The sequence below is a fragment of the Eleutherodactylus coqui genome, chromosome 3, assembly GCF_035609145.1.
Source record: "Eleutherodactylus coqui strain aEleCoq1 chromosome 3, aEleCoq1.hap1, whole genome shotgun sequence".
Taxonomy (NCBI): Eukaryota; Metazoa; Chordata; class Amphibia; order Anura; family Eleutherodactylidae; genus Eleutherodactylus; species Eleutherodactylus coqui.
In genome coordinates this window covers 159,386,043-159,410,574 of record NC_089839.1, presented here as the reverse complement: position 1 = coordinate 159,410,574, position 24,532 = coordinate 159,386,043, and the positions used below count along the sequence as shown (strand labels likewise).

At 40.8% G+C, this 24,532-nt stretch overlaps 1 protein-coding gene across 1 annotated transcript in view; it reads right to left on the bottom strand.

Moving 5' to 3' along the window:
* The window catches only part of NUP210 (nucleoporin 210), a 123,392-nt gene that overhangs the window by 51,562 nt on the left and 47,298 nt on the right, over positions 1-24,532 (bottom strand). Inside the window, exons 21-27 of the mRNA XM_066596448.1 lie at positions 22,945-23,073; positions 21,234-21,361; positions 17,171-17,306; positions 7,925-7,987; positions 7,660-7,839; positions 6,716-6,796; positions 2,912-3,043 (exon numbers count right to left, since the gene is read on the bottom strand). Of these exons, the coding sequence (XP_066452545.1) occupies positions 2,912-3,043; positions 6,716-6,796; positions 7,660-7,839; positions 7,925-7,987; positions 17,171-17,306; positions 21,234-21,361; positions 22,945-23,073 (849 nt within the window). The remainder of the gene's footprint in view (positions 1-2,911; positions 3,044-6,715; positions 6,797-7,659; positions 7,840-7,924; positions 7,988-17,170; positions 17,307-21,233; positions 21,362-22,944; positions 23,074-24,532) is intronic.

Sequence of the window (24,532 nt, the reverse complement as noted above, 5' to 3'; positions counted from 1 at the left end):
GAACAGTTATGCATTTTAATATACTAGATGCCTGGAGTGTGGTTAACAATACAATGATTAAAAAGATGAATGCCATAGAATTAGCTCTTTGGCCACCAAAATCTTCATACTATACGTTTTATCACTTATTATAATGAGCATCCTGTCTACAACTCAATAGCTCTAACATAAGTCAACCTCTTAAAGATCCAGTATCAATTTATATGATCCAGGCTCTACAATTACTTATAACAGTACTTTGTTTTTATGTAATACTTAAAATATTAAATTTCTACTGAAGCCCATCTAAGATAAAAATAGAAACGGTGGGTGCTGATTTATTAAGGACTATGGGAAGTACTTGCTATTGTACTTCAAAGTACGTACCTTTGCATTAAGTTTTTCCTTTTGTTAATTTGCTTCCCAAGTGCAAAATTAAGCAACTTTCTAAATAGTCTTCATTAAACATGTCCAACCATTTTTTTCTCTGTATTGGGGTCTGTAACTCCTTCACATAGCTGGCTGTCCCCTTGCTTTTTACATACTTCCATACTTGCTGTGTCATCTCATGCTCACCCTTCCTTCTCTCAAACAAATTTATTAGGGATGCACTTCTGCACTTGTATTAACCTTTCTAATCCAATTTGTATTCTGGTTTTCCCTGGGGGCCCTTCTCTTTTTCTGCTGTTATACAATGGCGCTATATGCTGGCTAAAGCCAGTACTGCATGAGGCAACACATTGGATAGGCTCCGACAGCAGACAGGCTGGCAATATACAGTAAGAGAACTCCAACGAATGTCTTCCAACATTGGAGCTGTACAGCCTTAAATCATAATGTCTTTAGACGTCAGACAGTGGATTGGAAAGGGTTAAGGATGTGCTTGTCTAAGGAGGCTGTAAGTGACACATTAGATTTTGAAATGGGAAGAAAGCATCCAAGTTATCAGGGAGGGTAGATCACATAGGCTGTAGAGGTAGCAAAACACTCACAAAAGGAGAGATTGAAGAGTGAATTCTGTAAGGCGTTTGTCAATTTCAAGAGAGGAGAGCACCCATGACAGACTCTTGGGGAAAGAGGGCTGAAAGAATCACACCCCTCAGCAGAAGATCCCATAAAGGAAACCCAATACCTCCTAGTAGCACCATAAACTGAATTATGGCGCTGCAGGGAAAGGCGCAGGGAAAGGCACAGGGAGCCGGTGATGTATATTTTATACTCATCAGCTCCTCAGTTCCAGCGGTTTCCCTCTGAATTCATAGTTTTTGGTGCTGAAGGAAGGTGACATGTACCCCTTTAAGGCTGTATTCACATGGGTAAGTGAATTTTGGTCAGTAAGAAGTGGTCCATGAGATTTCAATGCAATTGTCATACATTTGCTATGGTGTTTGTGATTTCACACATTTTATGCATATTTTTCACCAATCTGGACTTCCTGGTTCTTTTGATAACCAAACTGGGTATTACAGGCAGTGTTCACATTAACTTCAATGGGAACTGTAATGTAAAAACATGCAAAAGTATTTTAGGCGCTCTAAAGGAACGTACACCTTAAATGTAAATGCAGGAAATTCCTGTTGAATTTATTACAAAGAAACCTAAAATAATGGCAAATAGCAAAGTGCCAAAAAGCAAATTATGCAAATATGCAACGCGTTTCGTCGCTCCTGTGGCGACTTTCTCAAGCATAAACATGTATAGTCACATACAGCTATATATATGTAAAAGCAACCACTTACATTAGAACACTAACCAATCCTGATCCATTCATCTGTTTCCTCCAGCGTGTCCTGATGGAAATGCACGCTGAGGCTTGCCGCCCGGTGCAGTCCGTAGGACTTCCGGGTTGCGGCCACCACGTAAGACGTCATGACGCCTAGGGCGTCATGACTGTCTTCCGGTGTATATACATGGGCTTTGCAAAACAGTCTGAAAACCCGGAAGTCTTACAGACTGTTTTGCAAAGCCCATGTATATACACCGGAAGACAGTCATGACGCCCTAGGCGTCATGACGTCTTACGTGGTGGCCGCAACCCGGAAGTCCTACGGACTGCACCGGGCGGCAAGCCTCAGCGTGCATTTCCATCAGGACACGCTGGAGGAAACAGATGAATGGATCAGGATTGGTTAGTGTTCTAATGTAAGTGGTTGCTTTTACATATATATAGCTGTATGTGACTATACATGTTTATGCTTGAGAAAGTCGCCACAGGAGCGACGAAACGCGTTGCATATTTGCATAATTTGCTTTTTGGCACTTTGCTATTTGCCATTATTTTAGGTTTCTTTGTAATAAATTCAACAGGAATTTCCTGCATTTACATTTAAAGGTGTACGTTCCTTTAGAGCGCCTAAAATACTTTTGCATGTTTTTACATTTGTGTTCCCTTTGAGGAGTTGCATCCCCTTGTTTTTGGGAGATACAACAAATTTTGGGCAAGCTCCTCCCCGAATCCACGGGGGGGGTTATTGAAGGAATATACATTCTTTTGTTCCATTTGGATCCTGCGGACATTTGTCCTCTGTTACTACGTGCAGACCAGGACTTGGAGGTGTAGAGTGGATGGGTTCTCCCCTCCTGGGAAGCATCCTCCACCCACACCGGGTAAGTCATTTTTCATCTTCTAATCTACACCTTTCAACATTGTTTGGTTTTCTTGGATATTTGTAAGAGGGGCGCTGTCCTTATTGTTTTTCATCTTTCAATGGGAACTGTGCCTGTAATACCAACCCTGGCCACTGTAGTGAGAATAGAGCAGTCCTCTTACTGCAGAAATCTGCTTAGTGCCCAAGAACACTGGCCTATAGAACAGCTGATCAGAGGGGATCCCAGACTGCAGACTCCTACTGATCTATTAGTGGCCTATCCTGCAGAAAGACCATCAATAGTTTACAACTGCACAACCCCTTTAACACAAAGCTCTCCTTACCTCATCATGCCTGCTCTTCACCTCTATAAAATCTCGTTTTTTCACAGACCAGTGAAAAGTGAGGCCAGGTACCGTGTTGCCAAATGAGAATGGGGTCTGGCTACTAGAGATTCCCATTATATAAACTGGCATCTGACGGGGGACAGAAAACAAAACAAAGTCACGTTAATTTGCATACAATTCTTCCTAATATACACACCAAGCCATTATCTATAATGTATGCATTTACACGAAATAAATAGATTTAACTCTTCATTTTCTTTTCTCATCCCTGCCTTTCAAGTGCCATAGCTTTATTTTTTATTCAAGATAGCTGTACGAGTTTTCAGTTGTACCAAACAGTACCACTTAAATGGACTAAGCAATGTAATAAAAAAAAAACAAAAAAAACAAACAAAAAAAAAAACACACTTTTTTTAAGTGGGCTAATACTACTGTGGTGATCACAAGTTTACACAGATTTTGTGTTTCACTACTCCTTAACTAATAAAAAGATAAAAAGCAATGCTGTTGACAGTCTATTTCCCATAACTTACCTTAGTATTGCATTGATCGGACTGTATTAAGCCTCTTCACTTGTGGGGTGCACTGTAGTTTTTATTGGTACAATTTTTTAGTGCATAGAACTTTTTGATCACTTTCTATTCATTTTTGGGTAGATGGGGTAATCCGAAGAAGAAAAAAAAAAAAAGCGTGGAATTGTTATTTACTGTAAAATTCCTTTCACGGGTGTTCATTGGAGGACACAGCACCCATCCATTGTGGAGTACCGGCTGAGATACCCCCTTCACTTGTTTTTGAGTTATATATGCAATAAGCCTTTAGGCTTTTCCTCTCCTACTACTTGCGTAGAAACTGAGAATGGCTACAGAAGGGGTATAGTTCATAGGAGTCAACTGTTCCTTTGTTTAGGGTCTGCCTTTTAGTGGCAGCAGCTATACCCAAGGTCTTCGATGTGTCCCCCAATGATCATCCGAGGAAAGGAATTTACAGTAACAAAAATAAATAAATAAAATCTTTCTTAGTTGTGCAATTGGGACAACGAAAACTTTGGGACGGTCAAAAGCAGTCCCTAGGGGTGGGCCACAGAAAAGGTATGCACCACAGATTTGGAAGCCATAGGGTGTTGAAGAAAGATAGATAGCGTGGAGACTTGACTCAATAAGGAGCTGAGGCTGAAGCCTATATCAATGTCATATTGGAAGAAGGAAAGGATTTCAGGAACGGAAAAATGTATGTGTTGGGGATACTGCTGCGCATCTTTATCTGAAGAAGGAGTTCCAAACTTTATTGTAGATAAGAGAGAAAGGATTCCTGGCCCTGAGCATAGATAGCAGTAGCCAGGAATCCCTGCGCTTTCAAAAATGCAAATTCAACAGCCACACAGTCAAATGTAGCATATGCAAATGCAGGTGAAGAACTGGGTCCTGCCACAACAGATCCTAGGGCGTGTTGGCCAGTAGGGAAACGAGATTGGTGTACCAAGGACAACACGGGAGAGTCTGGCGCTATGCAGATCATTGGAATGTCCTATTGGCTTTCTGGAGAAGCAGTGGGATCATAGGAGTCAGTGGCGTTCAGGAACAAGAACTGGTTTCATTGGACCACTAGGGTGTCCACCGCCAATGCTTAAGGATCATAAGTACCCGAGACTAAAAGCAGTAATAGTAAAAGATTGGGATAGCGCTTCAGAGGATTTTAACAAAATGTAACAAAAAAATTTAACAGATGTACACAAAAATTAAAAATGGGCTTACTTAGTGTGAACACCTGGGCCCAATTAATGGGGATCCAGGTGCCACTCCTATAGTCCTAGTGTGTTAAGGCCAATTCTCTTATGCCAAAATGGCATCCATTTGGAGAAGAGCTGCAGGAGAATTCAATTTAAACTCCAAAAGGAGTTTTGGAACATAAGAGGAATGAATAAAATTATAAAAAGCGCATGCCCTCTATTTAACCTTCAGCTATAACTGCAATAAGGAGCTGCAGGAGTAATGGAAGGCATTGCTTCCATTGATTTCAGTGGAAGCGAAGCCTCCTATTACAATACTGGCTTAGACTACGAATGCGGACATCTGGCTCAAATGCAAAGGAAATCAAAAGGAAAGAGGCCGATGGATCAGCTCATCGGGAGGGATCTAAAGCAGTGGACCCCCCACCAATCAACTATTCATGATCTATCCTGAGGATAGGTCATTAATAGTAAATGCCTTTAAAAACCCCTGTCATTTATTCAAACAAAGCAGCACTGAAGTCCAAAATCATACTGAAGCAAGTCTTTAACCCCTTAAGGACATGGCATATTTTGGGAATGCGGTTGCAACAATTTTTTGCTGGATTTTAATTCCCATTTTTCGAAAGCCATAACTTTATTTTTCCATCGACACAGCTGTATAAGTGCTTGTTTTTTGCGTGGCGAGCTGTAGTTTTTATTGGTGCCATTTGTGGGTACATAGACTATATTATAAAACTTTTATAACTTTTTTTTATGATAACAGGGAGAGAAAACACCAATTCTGCTATAGATTTGTTTGTTTTTTTTACAGCGTTAATCATGCAGCATAAATGACACAATACATTATTTTTCTGTGGGTGGGTACGATTACAGCGATACCAAAATGCTTATATTTTTTAGGTTTTTCCATTATTCCCCAATAAAAACCTTTGTTTTGGAAATTATGTTTTTCTAAATGGCCACATTCAAAGTCCTACAACTTATTTTTCCATGGATGGAGTTCTGTGGGGACTTACTTTTTGTGAGACGAGCTGTAGTTTTTATTGGTACCATTTTGGGGTACATACAGCTTTTTTTGATCACTTATCGCATTTGTTTGAGTGGCAAAAACAAAAAAAAAACAAAAAAAAAAAACAAACGCATTTTGTCTCAGTTTAATTTATTTTTTTTATTTTTTACGCTTTTTGCCGTGCAGGATAAAAAGCATGTTCAATTTATTGTACGTGTCGTTACGGATACGACAATACTAAATATGTGGGATTTTATTTTAAAAAAAGTTTTATGCTAATATAGGAAAAAAAAGGTGCTTTTTTCTTTTACATACATTTTTTTTTCCCTTTTATGTCCGTGTAGGGGACTTGTACGATAGCACCTATGATCGCTATGATAAAGCATTGCAAAGGATTCTGTCCTGCAATGCCTTATCGTTTGTTATAGCAATCATAGACACTGACAATGCAAGACACCTGCATCCCGATGCCATGGGAACCCATTGGGCAGTGCATCGCGAGAGTCCGATGACATCACAGAGGGAACACGCTCCCTCTGTGAATCCTTTACATGCCGCAATCAACAGATTGCGTCAGGAAAGGGGTTAAAAGTGGGGCTCGCTGTCCCGATGCACCCCCGCCGTTGAAGAGGGAGGTCTCGTGCTATCCCCAGAGCATAACTGTATGTCCTGTTGTGTTAAGTACCCCTCTGCCAGGATGTACAGTTACGCCCTGTGGCAGAAAAGGGTTAAACAATAAATAACTAAAAAGTCCAAGCCGAAGACTCCAAATAGATCCAAAGTAACCAAAAAGGAAAATGGAGTAAACAGCACATCCATATGAACACATCTTTATTACCTGTTGCAACATTTCCATTCTCAATTGATTGCTTTAGGAAGGTTCAACAAAACTGAAATATTGTAGGACATGAATAAAGAGTTGAATTTATATGGAGGTGCTGCCTCCTCCATTTTCATTTAATTTATTTTATGTTCTGCCAATTTAGCCCTGTAGTCTATTATCTGTATCAACCCATCAGGCTTACTTGGCTTATCCATTTACCATATCACCGCTACTCACCTGTGTGCCACTTTTCATTCTGGTGACTGGGGCATGGATTCGAACACCTTTCAGCTGAATTACCTCAACTAGTACTTTATCCTGAAGAAAGAAGAGAATGACATTCTAAAATGGTCATGAACGTCTCATACAACTTGTGCTTATATGATAAAGTAAATGGAAGTTTTGCTAGTTAATTAAAATTTCATTTAAAAAAAATTTTTTTTTTAAAACATCACTCTAAAGTACGGATGGACTAGGGGTCTCCCTTCCTCCTAACTTTATATCCACTGCCTGCTGTCAAGTGATGTTTTCTTTCTCTTGAGACTAAACAGCAGCACAACAGGAAATGAAGAGGGGGAAGGAGTCATCATGCTGATTGAGCCTGAGAGACAATGGGAGGAAAGGAGGATGAACAGAAGGAAAGACTCACAAGACATGCTTAAAGCAAATAATAATCTTTATTTGTATAGCGCCAACTTATTCCGAGGCTGCCATTTAGTCACATCTTCAGTAGGTTAGTATAGTTGTACACTGTCCTACATGATGGTCATGTCTCTGCTCTTTGTATGCAGCACACAGTTTGCAGTTCTCTGTGCCCCAAGTGTATAGAAAACAGCATAAGAGCACACTCTCTCCCACCAGTTCTGAGAAAACTGAAAATCACAGATAAAGGCTGCAGAGGTAGAAATGGGGAGAAATGTAGGACAAGCGCCATGTAATGGCCAGAACTATTCCTCAATATTCAGTTATTTGTCATGTACACATATGGTAGCTTATTCTGGAAGAAAAGTCACCCGAAAAGATAGGCATGCTTTAATTACAGGGAAAAAAATGCATTGAACATCTTCTAATTCATAGTAACTCTACGCCCATAGATACCCCTAGCTAAGGTATACACTTTATATCGTTACCTGACCATTTATTCTATTAAATATTGTCTCCCAAGAAAAACAAAAAATTACCTCAGAAACTATAGCTACTTTTCCAGATTCACTGTCAACAGCTTGAATGACGCCAGTCACTGTAACATTTCCAACTTTTGCCCCTTTCGCCAATCCATTACTGCTTACAGAGGCAACACTATCATCAGTGATTGAGAAGAGGATGTTGGACTGAGGCTGTGGACCTCCTTCCGACGTTATCTACATAACAGATACAATATTTCAATCCATGATCAGATTTCAAGAATCCACGAAAAGTTAAATATTACTACCCCAAAATATTCACCTGCATTGTAGCACCAATTAGGAGTACAATTCGTCGAGGCAAAAGCCGAAATGGAGGGAATACCTGTAACAAAAAGAACAAAAAATATGAGTTCCACTATCATCCTAAGTGACTTCAAATATTCTGTATATAAAATAGCTTACAGAGTATTTGAACATACAAACAAGGAGAGATCTGTGAATCCTGAGTCCCTTATCCAAATAGACTCAATTAATTAATTGTTTTAAATGAACACTAAAAACTTATAATTGAATGATGGAACTAAACCAGGAGATAAAGATTTACAGTGTACATAACTCAGTTCTAAAATACAATAAGGTAAATTAGGATTAACCCCTTGAGTGGCGGGTTTCTTACCCCCCTGTCAGACCTACCAGGGCAGGTTTTTTAAATGGTCTAATCATTTAATTTCAACTAATTTTCCAGTCGCGTTCCAAGAGTCATAACTTTTTCATTTTTTCATTAACACAGCCATATGAGGGCTTGTTTTTTGTGGGACAAGTTGTACTTTTTGATGGCATCAGTTTGGGGTATATATGATGTATTGCATAACTTTTGTAAAAAAATTTGTAGGGAGAATGGGGGAAAAAAAAAAAGAAATTCTGCCATTTGTTTTTTGGATTTTAATTTTACGGCGTTCAGTGTGCAGAATAAATAGTGTGATATCATTATTCCCCGAGTCAGCACGATTCCAGTGATACGAAGTTTATACAGTTGTTTTAATGTTTTGCTATTTTTGTACATTTATAACATTTTTTTTTCTTAAATGGTTTGCTTTTGTGTTGCCACATTCCAAGAGCCGTATTCATTTGTTTCCCCCATTGCCAAAGCTCTAGAAGGCCGTGTTTTTACAACATGAACTCTAGTCTTCATTTATCTAATTTTTTGGAACATGTAAAATTTTGATCGCTTTTTATTCCATTTCTTTTTACGGCAAGATTAACAAAATCTGTAATTCTGCATGTTTATTTTTCACTGTATTTTCTGATCAGTATAAATAATATATTAAAGTCAAGTCATTCTACAGGCCAGTACGATTATGCCAATACCAAATTGTATTAGTTTTTTCCTTTTTCGCAACTTTTTCACAATTAAAAAAAAAAAAAAAAAAAAGTAATAAAAAAGTTTAAATCACCCTCTTTTTGCCTCATCGGTAATAAAAAAACAAAAATCTAAAAATCATAAAAGAAAAATACATATTTGGTATTGCCCCGTCCGTAAAAGTCTGATCTGTCAACGTAGTGCATTTACCCTGCATTGTGAACGTAGTCCGAAAAAGAAATAAAGAACGCCAGAAATGCACTTTGTCACCCTGTCTACCAGAAAAAAAATGCAATAAAAAGTGATCAAAAAGTCGTATGTATTCAGAATTAGCACTAACGTCAACTACAAGACATCTCGCAAAAAATGAGCCCTTCCTCAAGTACGTCGACGGAAAAATAAAAGTTATTGCGCACAGAAGATGCAGCAGAAAATTTAAAAATTAAATGTCTAAGAAATATACAAGTAGTACAGCAAAAAAAAAACACTATACAAATGTTGGTATCGTAGTAATCATACTGACCCATAGAATAAAGTTATGTCATTTTTGTTGCAGTTTGTGTGCCGTAGAAACAAAAAGCACTGAAAGATGGCGGAATGTCTTTTTTTTCCATTTTACTCCACTTAGAATTTTGTAAACGTTTTTCAGTGCATTATATGGTACTTTAAATAGCACCATTGAAAAATACAACTCATCCCGCAAAAAACAAGCCCTCACGCAGAGACATCGATGCATAAATAAAGGAGTTATGATTTGTTTAAACAAGGGGGGCGGAAGAAAAGGGGAAAAAAAAAAAAGGGCCGTGTCATTAGGGGTTAAATAATGTACTAACTTTCTCCTCTGGGTCATTATGACGCAGGTATACCACATGTGTAATTTTGCTTTTAATTTTTTACAAAGTAAAGGGAGACAAGTGTTTTTTTAAAGTTAAAAAAAATTAAAAGTTTTTTTTTTTTTTTTAATTTTTGTCCCTTTAGGGGACTTCCACAGAGACCCATCAGGACCCCCTGATCACATTCAGGGGGTCCGATGGTGACAGCCCTTAACATGCTGCAGTCACATAGACCGCAGCATTTAAAGGGTTAACAGCAGAGATCAGAGGTTTTCTCCATTCTCTGCTGTGTAAGAGCTGGTGCCCGGCTACCCTCTGACAGCCAAGCACCAGCTCTCCCTGCCACAGAGACCATCGGCTGGCTTCTAACAAGCCAATGGTCTCCATGGCAACCTGTAAACAAAGAAGTGCAGGACTTTGAAAATAGAAGCGGGAGATTGCCGGCAGATCGGCAATATCTTCCTGCTTCTGTTTTTCAAAGTCCTGCACTGCTCTGTGTGGGTCTGTGCAGGCAGAGCACACTGCCACAGCTTATGGCAGTGTGCTCTGCAGCTCCTATAGTGAAACATAGCCCAGAAATCTTCCGGGCTATATCGTTATGGGCAGTGGAGCTCATCCTGGAAAATTTCCGGGCGTGCCACTCAAGGGGTTAAAAGGAGGAGGAAATTAGGTAAAGGCATGGCTTTTTTTCTACATTCTCTCGCATAAGTGTTCCTTTAAAATTCGCCAAGAATGAACCCAATACCTCACAAACCACTTTACCCAATTTATCACAATGACTAGATATCAAAGGGTTTCTTGTAGCAGTTCACGTATGTCTATGTAAAATTTACTAAAAGCTCAAAATTCGAACATCTAAAAACTGGAATTAATCTTACCGTTATTTCCTTTTCTATAAGTCCATCATGACAGCACACATGGAGGTTGCCGCTCTTGTGCTCGCTGGGACAGGTAGAGGAGAGTTCTTAAAGCTGTTGTCCCGTGAAATCAAGTGGGGTTAAGCACTTCTGTATGGCCATATTAATGCACTTTGTAATGTACATTGTGCATTAAATATGAGCCATACAGAAGTTATTCACTTACCCACTCCGTTGCTGGCGTCCCCGTCTCCATGGCTCCGACTAATTTCTGCATCTTCTGGCTTCTTTAGACGCGCTTGCGCTGTCCGGTCTTCTGCTGTGTGCTTGCGCCGGAGAGCTGGTCTGCGCGTCATCATAGCTCCGCCCCGTCACGTGGTGCCGATCAGCCAATTAGGTGGCTGTAATTGGCAGTGGAACGCAAGACATCCACGGTGCACCATGGGAGAAGACCCGCGGTGCACCATGGGAGAGACCCGCGGTGCACCATGGGAGAGACCCGCGGTGCACCATGGGAGAAAACCGCGGTGCACCATGGGAGAAAACCGCGGTGCACCATGGGAGAAAACCGCGGTGCACCATGGGAGAAAACCGCGGTGCACCATGGGAGAAAACCGCGGTGCACCATGGGAGAAAACCGCGGTGCACCATGGGAGAAAACCGCGGTGCATCATTGGGAAAGGACCGGCGGCCATCTTTACAAGAAGAAAAGAAGAAACTGCCCGAACGTGGATGCAGGTAATAGATTTTTTTTTTTTTAAATAACAAAGGGATTGTTTTTAACGGGGCACAATGTGGGGGTAGGTAGAAAAAAACATTTTTGATTTCGCCGCGGGACAACCCCTTTAAAGCTACCTCTTACCATCATTCTACAGTGGCTTCAAATTATTACAACGGATACGTGGCCCACTAAGAAAAAGAATAATTCCAGTTTTACCATACCGTCCCTCCTGACAGCACACATGGAGGCAATACCAGGTTATCACTGTAACCTGGGGGACCAGGTTATCACTGTAACCTGGGGGACCTTCCGCCCAAATGCCAGTTTCCTACTGGAATGGAGATCCAAGCGATAGGGTTTAGAAAATACATGGACACTAGACCACGTCGCAGCCCTACAAATCTGCTCTGTTGAGGCTCCACTGTGTTTGGCCCATGAGGAATCGAGAACCCTCGTAGAATGAACTCTTATCGCCCTCTGGGCTGACAAATTTCTGCATTTATATGCTTCCTGAATTGCTGTCTGGATCCATCTAGCAAGGGTGTCTTTTGATGCTGCTTTCCGTTTATGTCCCTGGAATTGAAGAAATAAATGATCTGCTTTCCTAAAGGTTTGTGAGACTCTTAAATAGGTCAGGACTGCACAACAGACATCCAGATTGTGTCAATGCTGTGCTTGGTCTTTAAAGTTTAGATAAAAAGGAGGGCAAAACTCTTGTTCCATGTGAAAAGTGGACACCACCTTAGGAAAAAAAAGGATGGATCTAGCCTCAACACTATTCGATCTAATACCTTTAAGTAGGTTCCCTACAAGATGGTGCCCGTAACTCACCAATCCATCTAGCAGTTATAATAGTTGCTAGAAAAGTTTCTTTAATAGATAGATTTTTAAGGGATATCGCCTGTATTGGCTCAAAAAGGAGGTTCACAGAGACTTTCTAGTATCACATTAAGGTCCCAAGAGGGGACAGATTTTCTCACAAAAGGGCTCAAGTCTATTCGATCCCCGCAGAAACCTGCTCACCCATCTGTTTTCTATCAGACGGACATCGAAAAGGGACCTGAGAGCTGCTACCTGTAGCTAGGGCTAAGACCCTTATCTAGACCCTAAAATCTAGGCTATTCATACGGTCGGGATTATTTATATATTCGGACTATCTGACCCATACAAGTGGAAATATTTTTTTCTATATCCTAGAATAAATATTAGAGGCAATGTTCTTACAACTCTTCAAGAGAGTGTGTTTATTGCCTTATGTGATAGCCCTTGGTCTCTTAAAGGGGTTGTCCCGCGGCGAAATCAAAAATTTTCCTTCAACATACCCCACATTGTGCCCCGTTAAAAACAATCCCTTTGACATTAAAAAAAACAAAACGCTTACCTGCATCCCCGTTCGGGCAGTTTCTTCTTTTAAAGATGGCTGCCGGTCCTTTCCCAAGGATGCACCGCGGTTTTCTCCCATGGTGCACCGTGGGGCTTCTCCCATGGTGCACCGTGGATGTCTTGCGTTCCACTGCCGATTACAGCCACCTAATTGGCTGATCGGCACCACGTGACGGGGTGGAGCTACGATGACGACGCGCAGACCAGCCCTCCGGCGAGCACGCCGGAGCGGCCCCAGTCAACACAGCAGAAGACCGGACAGCGCAAGCGCGTCTAAAGAAGCCAGAAGATGCAGAAATTAGTCGGAGCCATGGAGACGGGGACGCCAGCAATGGAGTGGGTAAGTAACTTCCATATGGCTCATATTTAATGCACGATGTATATTACAAAGTGCATTAATATGGCCATACAGAAGTGCATAACCCCACTTGATTTCACGGGACAACCCCTTTAAATCTTTGCCACTCGATAGCCAGACCGTTGGCTTCATCCAACGAATCTCTTGGCAAAACACCAGACCTTGTGACAGAAAGTCCTCCCTGAGGGGCAGCGTTATTGGAGTCTGCATCGCCATTGAGATTAATAGTGGAAACCAAAACCTGTATCGCCATGCTGGGGAATGAAAATAACTGTAGCTTGACAGTTCTGTATTTTCCAAAGAGAAATAGGGAAATCAAGGGAAGAGGAGGAAAGGCATATGCCAGTTCCATACATCACTCCTGGGATAGTGCGTCCAGAGACACAGGATTGTGTATCTGTGGGGTTTAGAGAAAAGAATCTTCGGCATTTTGACTTTGTTGTTCTTGCGGAGGTGACCCCATCGGGATGTGAGAAGATGGAACACTTCTATATTCAGGGCCCATTCCTCGGGATCTACTGTTTCCTGGCTCTGAAAGCCTGCCACATAGTTCTGTGACCCTTTTAGGTGGACAGCAGACAAGGAGGTTATGTTGCTCTCTGCCCAAGAGAATATCTTGCAGATGAGGGTGTCTGGTACCGCCCTGATGACGAATGAAAGATATTCTCCTATGTCCCATAGTATCTTCATGCTTCCCTCGCGTTGTATCTTCGGCCTGTTTTAAAGTCTACCAGAGTGCTTTAAGCCCTCTATAATTCGAGGACAGGGCTGACATATGTTGACCAGAAGCCCTGTAGAACTCCATCTGCTATCTGAGCTCCCCGGCCTGGTTCACTAGCATCGATGTTCACTGATATGAATAGGGACAGGGGCGACTGGACTCCTTTTTTAAGAGTAGCAGGTGACAACCACCAAATTTGGGGATTTTATTTCACAGAGGATGATTGCTTAAGGGTTTTTTTTTTTAATCATCAATGGAGGATTGCTTTTTATCCCAAGAAGATTTTTCAAGTATCCGGATTTAGGCAGGATTTTCAATAATTGATAAGCCAACCTAAAAGTGAAAGGAGTTTAAGTGTTTGCTCTCAGTGAAGTTCCACAGAACGTATATCCTTCGAGATGACTAGGTCATCAAGATAGGGAATTAGGTTGATGCCCTTTCCTCTAAGGAAGCCAATTGGCTCAAGCATTAATTTTTTAGAAACATTTTTGAAGCTGAGGAAATACCAAAAAGGCAAACAAATGAATTGAAAATGTAACATCTCCGCATCCATTCTCACTGCAAATCTAAGATATTTCTGATACGCAGTATGAACGAGTACGTGATAGTAGGCATCCTTCAAGTCCACTGTACACATTACATTAGATCGACCAATTAGAGGAATTGATGATCTAATAGTTTCCATTTTAAAAAAAACGAAAAACTCTGATATTAATTAAAGGGCCTTTAAGTTACGTATGGTTTTTAAAAGAACCATTTGGCTTAGGCACCAAAAATAAATAACCGCAACCCTGTTCCCTCACAGGGACTGGTAAGATAGCTCCCATTAGCAATAAATTTCAACCCCCTTCCTCTAAATCGCTCTTGAAGAGGGGTCTGTACTGGAGTGATCAAAAATTTTTTTAGGGGTGGGGGAGGGATGAAAACTCCAGTTTGTACCCCAACAATACTACCTTCAGAACCCAGGGATTTCCAGAAAACTGGTTCCATCTCAGAGTACTGAGAGAGCCTACCCACCCCTACTGGAGCTGTAGTCTCATCTGGATTCGGGCCTAGAGGTAAAGATGGAACTTTTACTCTTGCCTCCTTTTAGATACGACCAGCTGCCTGTTTTGCCCTTACTTTTTCTATGGGCTGATATGTTTGCTTCCAAAAGGATGAGGTCTTTTTTGGCAAATCTTTTGGAAATCCTCTTTTTCCATGATCTTATCTAATTCTGGACCAAACATATATCCGCCTTGAAAGAGGATCGAACACAGCTTGTTCTTTGATACTGTGTCCCCGGTCCAGGCTCTAAGCCATAATGCCCGCCTGGCGGAATTCCCTAATACTTCATTTCTGGCAGCGAACCTCACTGACTCCGCTGAGGCATCTGCCAGGAAAGCTGCAGCATTTTTAAGCAGAGGAATACACTTCAATTATTTCTTCTCTTGAGATTTTCTGTTTTAAATGAGACTCGAGTTGAATTAGCCATAGGTACATGGATTTCGTAACAGACATAGCAGCTATATTGGACTAAAGTATACAAGGACTCCCAGCCTCTTAAGGAAGCCCTCAACTTTTCTGTCAATCGGATCTTTCAATTGTGAGGTGTCCTCAAAAAGGGTAGAAAAGTCTTCTTAATAAGCTTCGCTACTTGTATGTCCAGCTTCATCACCATATCCCACAAGGTCATGTGCTCTGGTGCGAACAGGAGCCTACCCTCGAAATCCCTAGAAATGGATAGCCTTCGCTCAGCTCTGCCCCACTATCCAGTAATGAATTGCTTTAAATTCTCATTTACAGGAAAACATCTTCTGCGCCGAAACCTGAGACCCACGAACATCTCCATGTTGTCCTGCACAGATTTCTGTTGCTGGACCTCAACCACTTCCATGGTCTTCTGTACTATCGCTATTAACTCCTCGAGGTCCTGGTTAGATATTTTTTTTATCATCCTCCTCCATTATGACGGGCGCTGATAATTCAGTTGATTCCACCTTAGAATAGTCCACACCTCAGATGGTTCAGATGAGGACAACATATAGCCCTGTGTACGGGTGACTTTAGCCTGCCTGGAAGATCCAAGCAGAGGTTCGGAACCCGGTTCCGACCGCATAGCATGAACTTCCTCCCTCATCATTAATACCCCCCCATTAAGGATTGTTGCTCGTCCTTAATGATTTTGCCATACAGTCGGTACATAGCAACTTTTTTGCCTTGTCGTCCAATTTCTTAGTACACAATGCGCACGTTTTAATTTTTGTTGGTTTTTGTTTTTAATGCCCCTTCCTATAAATTAGAGAATCCATTATACCAACATACATATGTCATTACTATTTTTTGCTTTGTCCAAGTAGACTACTTACAGTTGTCAAACTCTCCTTGTCACCATCTACACTGTCCATGGTGTTAGGTGATGCAGGGCTTGAATCGGACAGGAAAAGCTCTGAGATTGAAATCTGACATCTTTATTCTGAATATGGCAAGCTTAGGCAAGCGGGAGCGTGTCTGATGTCATCGCGCACGGCGCGGCATCAGCATCCCGAGCATGCCGCCAGACACCGGACCCAGGAGCAGGGATGCCTAGGTATTTACCGAGGGTCTGATCTCCTCACCGCTCCCCCTCTCCTGAGTATGCACTGGATCCTGGACTCATCGGTGAGTGACTCTTCCGTCCTTCCTCCAGCACGGAGAATTTACTCTGTGTCCGCTGGGAAGGAAGAAACACTGGAGAATGATGGTGGGAGGTGGCCTTAAAAACTCTCCCCTTCCTGTCCCAATGAGCATAAGAGGGGTAATGTGTGCTGTCAGGATGGACGGTATGGTAAATGTTTATTGCTTTTAAGAGTCATCTTATTTTTTCACAAAATACACATTCCTAATTCATATTTAGTTGTCACGTTGGTTGATTGAATTTGATCACTGACATGACAAATTAGCGCAAAGCTATGCATGGTGAATTCCACACAATGAATACAATATCACATAGAATTGGGAAAACAATAGTTCTTGGAGCATCTCTTTTTTTTTTTTTTTAAGAACTTAGACAGACATCTGGGTGTTACCATTCATGAATGGTACACACTCCTATCATTGCTGACCATGTCAAAACTGTGAAGAAACACACCCTATTCACAAGGGAAATGGTAACACCATGTTCATTTTTTTCATACATTTCCAAGAACAACTACACTATTATTTACCAAAACACATCAGTCAAAAGAAGCAACAGGCCCCTCTTTGCTTGATGCTGTTTTAGTGAAAAGTAAAAAAAAAAATCATGCATCATAAAGTCATTGCCTTCCTAACCCAGGCAAGATAAACATCAATATCTAATCTAAACTATTTACCTCCAGTGATTTTGGTGAAGAGTCTATTTTGTTCCCAACTTTATCAACAGCAGATGCAGTTAAACTTGTCTGTCCTATTGCCAGACCATGGACAGCAAAGACTGCGGTGAATTCATCCACTTTTTCATTCAGGGCTCTGGAAGGTGAAAACCAATTAACCTGATGATCAAAAGCTGCACATAAGGATAAATTCATATGCAACAATAAATCTGCCACAGATGTTGCTAGAAATCCACGGCAAAGTCCATAATAAATGCATGACAAAATCCACATGTAGATTTCACCCAATGAACTGCAAAGGGTGAAATACACTGTGAAAATCTGGCAAAAATGAACATATTGCAGATTTAAAGTTTGCGTTGTGTCAATTTATGCCCAGTTTTTTTACCACCTAGAAACAACAAAATCCACACCATGTTGACCCCATATAAACATACCCTAAAAAGCAGCCATGATGCCTTTCTATGCAGCTCCCAACCATCTGGTCATAGACATGCTTGTCTGTGTCTCTTCACATGTGCTTTCTATGTAGGAATGCCAGTTATTTAGGATGCAGGGACAGGTAGGTACTAATTGTGCATGGTATGGTTATTTCTGGGACCAGGAGAATGTGGGTCTCCTGACCTTGTGTGGCACTCCGTGAACCTGTATAAACATCTAATGTACTCCTTTTTGGTTACCTTCAATGTAGTTTATGGGAGTAACATAGTATGCTAGGTTGAAAAAAACAAACAAACAAAAAAAAAAAAAACGACAACTGGCCATACAAATCAGCCCGTTTCCACACCCCCCTTGTTGATCCAGAGGAAGGCAAAAAAAAACAAACCAATGAGGCGGAAGCCAATTCACCCCCATTCCTTCCCGACTCCGTAATGGCAATCAGAATAATCCCTGGATCAATATTTGAAAAGTTCCTATCTGACTCCACATCTGGCAGTCAGAAAATCCAGGGATCAACAACCCTTCTGGTTATATAAGGTCGATATTCTGTAATGTGATAGTGCTCCAAAAAGACATCTAGTCCCCTCTTAACTCCATCGATTTTGCCATCACCACTTCCTCCGACAGACTTCCTCCACAGTCTCACTGCTCATTCAGTAAAGAACCCCCTTCTGTGTTGGTGATGAAACTTTCTTCCCTCTAAACGTAGAGGATGCTCTTTTGTTACTGTTATAGTCCTAGCTATAAACAGAACAGAGGATAGATCCTTGTATTGTCCCCTCATGTATTTATACATAGTTATTTGGTTGCCCCTCAACAGTCTTTTTTTAGTGTGAATAATCTTAATTTTAGGCTCTCTGGGTATTCCAGTCCTCCCATTCTGTGTATTAATTTAGTTACCTATTTTTGAACCCCTTCAAGCACTGCAATGTCCTTCCTTTAAGGCCTGACAAGTGCCGTATATAAATGGAAGAATAAAGTTTTGGTATCTCGCCCTTATATCGCTTTTAATACGCCCAAAACTTATTAGCTTTTGCAGCAGCTGACTGGCATTGGTTACTCCAGTTTAGTCTACAGTCCACTAGTACCCCCAGGTCTTTTTCCATCTCACATTTCCCTAGCAGTACCCCATTTAGTGTATATTGGTGACATCCGTTTCTCCTGCCCATGTGCATAACCTTGTATTTACCAATATTGAACTTTTGCCATTTTTCTACCCAAGCCCCCAGCTTATCTAGGTCCATTTGCAGCTGTACATGATCCTCCATTGCATTTATTATCTTGTATAATTTCGTATCATCTGCAAATATTGATGTTTTACTGTGCAGTCCCTCTATCAGGTAATTGAGAAATATATTGAACATAATGGGGCCCAATACTGAACCCTGTGGCACCCCACTAGCAGTGGCCCAATCAGAGTACGAACCATTTATTACCACCCTCTGCTTTCTATCTCTGAGCCATTTCTTTACACGTGTACACGTGTTCTTGCCCAGACCGAGCTGTTTCATTTTATACATCAGCCTATTATGTGGCACAGTGTTGAATGCTTTAGAAAAATCCAGATATACAAGATGAATAGACTCTCCCAGGTCCAGCCTAGAACTTACTTCGTTGTAGAAGCTGATCAAGTCGGTTTGACATGATCGACCCTTCACGAGCCCATGCTGGTGAGGAGTTCTAGCATTGCTTTCCTTGAGGTATTCCATGATGGCATCTCTCAGAAACCCCGCGAATATTTTTCCAATGATTAAGACTTACCAGGCTCTCTTGAACCCTTTTTGTCTATTAGAACCATATTGGAAATGTACCTATCCAGGGGTACAACCCCGGTCTCAATAGAGTCCCTAAATATAAGAAATAACGGTCTGTCTATCACGTTACCTAGTTCCCTTAGAACCCTTGGGTGTATTCCATCTGGGACCAGCAATTTGTAGATTGTAGTCTTTTTTTAGCTGGCTCTGCACTTCCTCCTGTGTTAGGCAGGTGATATTTAGTGAGGGGTTCATTTTATCACTTTTCATCTCATGTGACATTTCTTTTTCTCTCGTGAATACACGAGAGAGAGAGAAAAAAAAAAAAGATTCACCCCCCCCCCCCCCCCCCATAACCTTCTATGGTTTCTCTTGTATTTGTTGAAGGGCCAGTGCTTTCAGTGCAAATACTTTTACCATTTATATAATTGAAAACTAGTTTAGGATTATTTTTGCTCTGCTTGGCAATCAGTCGCTCTACCTCCTACTTTGCAGTTTTTATCTTTTCCTGACATATTTAGTGTTTTTCTTCTGTATGCATTTAGCGCTTCTTCACTGCCTTCTTGTTTTAGTAATGTTAACGCCCCCTCCCCCACTTATTGCCCTTACAATCTTATTAAGCCACATTGGTTTCCTTCTTTCCGTAGTTCTTTTATTTTTGAAGGGTATGAACTGCTCACATGAGGTATTGGAGGTTTTTAAACTTCTCGTATTTGTAGCCTGTACTGATATTTTTGAAGACATTGTCCCAATTAAGGTTGCAGAGAGTAATTCTGAGGCGATCAAATTTTGCTTTACTAAGTTTAAACTAAAGTTTTGCTTTTTTGTTGCTTCCTGATAAGGCTCCCTATTGAATGGCAACTTGAAATTTATTAAATTATATATGAGCGATTCGTATTGTGATCATTATTTCCCAAGTGTCCCTTAACCTGCACCCCTGTGATTCTGTCCAGTCTGTTGGGTAATAATCAGTCCCAAATGGCCCTCCCTCTAGTTGGCGACCGTACAAGTTGGGTAAGGTAGTTATCTTTAATTGTTCCCAAGAACCTATTGCCCTACTGAGTTTCATCTTCCGATATTATATCCGGATAATAAAAGTCTCCCCTGCAGTCCGATACCTCGTCTATTTCTCTTATTAATAAGCTTTCAGTTTTCTGTTATTTTTAGTGGCCTATGGAAAACTCAGGATTTTATTGGTCTTTCCTCCCTGTATTTCTAGCCGTATTCTACGAATTCATCTCCTACACCTTTATCTATTTGTACTGTCGGTATTAAGTAGGATTTAACATACAGAAATATCCCTCCCACTTTACAGTTTCCACAGACCCTTCTGAAGAGGTTGTAACCCTCTAAATTCACCGCCCAATCGTATTTATCATCAAGCCAAGTTTCCGTTATTCTTACTATGGTATATCGTAATTTTTTTCAGACATTCTTGCCTCAAGCTCACCCACTTAACTGATCAGACTTCTTGGATTCGTTGCCATACACTTTATATGGTTGTGGTTATTTGTATTGATTACAGTATTAACACTTGGCTGTTTCAGAATTTCACAATCTACAATGGAGAGAGCCACACGCATGCATAGTCCCTTGCTATCTGCAGTGCAGACAGAGGAAAAGGGGACCTTAATTCTCCAGATAGGTGGGAGTCCTGGAAGTTCAACTAGCACTTATCACACATTTATGGCATATACATTGATATTTATCAGACATTTATGGCATACCGCTTTAAGTTTTATTGCAGCTCTTGGGACTGGATCAGTCTGATAATGCGGCCCTCGGACTAGAAAAGATTGCCCACCCCTGTCCAAAAATTCATATATATTTTTTGACGTATTCTGTGGAAGCTTCTGGAACATACTCACTTCATTGACACAATCTGTGAGGATGAACTCAACTCCAAGTTCATGTAAGCAAAATATTTAGCAAGAAATGGCTTTTGAGTCGAGTCCAGGACCCTTACATACGCTTTAACAGTCTTCCCAATTTCTACCTGTATCAGTTGAGAGAACATGGAAATAATCACAGAGGATCAGTGGTTAAGCATTAGAAATGAGCGAGCGTACTCGCTAAGGGCAAATACTCGAGAGAGTATTGCCTTTTGCGAGTACCTGCCCGTTCGTCTCAAAAGATTCAGGTGCCGGCGGGGGGAGATCTCTCTCCCCCTGCTCACTCCCGCAACTCACAGCTCACCCCCGCCGGCACCCGAATCTTTTGAGACGAACAGGCAGGTACTCGCAAAAGGCAATACTCGCTCGAGTATTTGCCCTTAGCGAGTATACTCGCTCATCTCTATTAAGCATCTTAGAAGTCATTTCTAAGCCTTCTTTGCATGAATCAAAGACTTTATCACAACTCTATCTTTCATATAAAAAGTATATAAGACACCACTTACGTTATTTAAAGCTGGTAGACTCTTAGTGCACCAGATGAATACTTTGCATGTGTTCTGGTGTCTTTGCATGTTCACTTGCATAACTTTTGGACTACTATAGTGCACATTGTATACAACATATAGAATGTTATAATCCCAATAGAGTCAGTGATGTGTGCTTTAGGGTGTATTACAGATATTAAGATTACCAAATCACAGAATGATAGCTATTGGACAACAGCTATACTTGACCAGGTAACTGCTAGTCATGCACTGGCTATCCAGTGTTTCTCCATCCCATTAATATTGGAGAAAGGTGTATATCTTGAGAGATTCCCACTAAGACTTGAAAAATTCTGGACCCCCTCTGGTTGGATATTCCAGGATTAGCTCCACTGTTGCTGACTTGCAACTGTAATCTAGACAATTCATTCCTGCTAGAATTCCCATAATATTCGTTGGGTTTTGTAATAGATGTAACTGATGGGCGGCTTTCCTTTAGTTTGATTCACTGTAAATAATCTCCTCTGCAATTCCTATTGTTGAAGGAAAGATACTCTTATGGAGTACCTGAATGCTGCTTAATGCAAGTTTGCAAGATACATAGTTGTAGATCTATTTGGCAATTCAGGTTATCTTTTTGTCAACATGATTATGCTGCCCTGTTTGATATGAAGGCCTATATTTTTTTAAGCTGTAACAATAATTGCTCTGTATCTCTATTAGGCTATGTTCACACTAGCGTTTGTTTTAGTCTAGCTGATCTGTGTCGTGGGAGCAGCTAAAAAGGTAATACCTCAGCTTTTGTGCCCAGAGACACATTAAAAACTGAGGACCTTCAGTTTATCAATTTTTTTGCCACCGTTGTATTTTTATAACTGAAGGAAAAAAATAACGTTTTTTTTTTCTTTTTAACATTGCTTCAGTTTTTTTAAGGGTAGCAAATGGAAAGCTGTTTGCTTTGGTTTTCCATTTCATTTTTTTCTCAGTGTAGCTGACCTAACAACGGAACAGCAAGAGTGAAAAAAAATGTTAGTGTGAAAACAGCCTCATTGAGAGGAGAGCGCATTTATTTATTGTATTATGCACGCGCACACAAAAATGTTTAACAAAATCAACACACACATAACATTGCAATTTTCAGAAAAAGGTGTAGCCATCAACAGCTAAAGATCCATGTGATGCATACAAATAAATGTTACCTTGTCAACCACCCTAACATCCACCTGGAGAATATCTGACACGTGAATATTGACGGTGGCTGGTGCAGGAAAAGCCAGGCAAAGGTCATAAACCATGACAGATAGTGTTCCTGGATACAAAGGATAAACCTGAAAGAGATATTAAAGTAATAAGCAAGTACAGGTCTAAAAGTAATATGCATTAAACACAAAAAGACAATTACAGGCTACGTGTGTAAAATGAGACTACCATGAAAATAAATTGATTTACTGAATTTAATAATACAAATACAGATCCAGATAGTTTAACTTGGGGAAGAGCTAAAACAGACAACATAGCAACTACGCAACAGAAAAACCCAGTTTACCAAAGTAATGTATAATAAGAAATGGAAATTGTTTCAGCCATAATACAGCCCTGTAGAATTGGAGATGTGGGCTAGCTCACTTTTTTTTTTTTAAAACATCTTGATAATTTTATAGTTCATGGCCTCCAAGATCACCTAGTTGGGCGCAAAAGAGGCAGGAACCTACAAAGTGAAGTCCAATTAGAGACTTTTTGGAGGCTGCATCCGCATCCTAAGATTTTAGCCACAAGGCCTGGCTAAACAGCTATCAATCTGGTCACATACAGGAGGCCTCACAAAAAGTTTTCTGCCTACCTAATTCACTGTGTAACATCTGTAAGTTATTCCTGGCAGAAGCCTAAGAGTGCTACATGATGCAATTGCTTGGCCTACTCAGTAGTTGCCCTACTAACCAAAGTAGAAGCAAAGAGGTCAGAGGGCCAAACCCACCACCTCAAAAGGATGTTTTGGCCAGTGATTCTACCTTCTTGTCGCATGTGTCCACCATAGATAAAAGTAGTGCGGTTTGCCTAATGCTGCACATGATGCCCATTTCTTTATAGGAAATGGGTACATAATGTCCAAGCACTTCAGTTTAGTGAAATGTTTGTCAGGGGGATTCTATTCCCTACGTCTTCAAATTCCTTGTGAGATGAAGTCTTTTGGAGAACACCTTTTGTACATCTAAAAGACTGACCCAGCAGACATCTCTAGATCCGGATCTTTCATCTGAAGGAGGTCCTTCACAGCAAATATTAAGCAATCAACTGGACACTATTAGGGCTCCTACTCACTTGCATGTTTTTAATGCTACACTTTAACGCGAATGTCAATGGGACTTTCTAACATTGAAAACACATCGCGCAAAAAAAAAAAAAAAAAAAAAAAAAAAAAGGACGCAATGCACAAACTTGTTATGCGTTTTTAACATTAGAAAGTCTCATTGACATTTGCGTTACACGAAAAAAAAACCCGCAGCATTAAGGCAGCGTTTATTTAAAAAACAAAACAAAACAAAAAAAAAAAAAGACACAAGTGGGTAGAAGCGCTTAATCGATTTCTCTGTTTTCATCCTCTGTGTGTGGCGACTGCAAGAAAGGTTTGTGTTTTGTGTTTGTTTGGTTGTGGCGCTGGACTCCTGGTTCGTGTAGGGACTAGCGGTATAGCCAGGAGCCGTGATGTACCCCGCTAGCTCCGGTATTTGGCCCAAAATGTATACAAAAATACCTGGCATTTACAGCATTAACATCTGCTACTAGTGT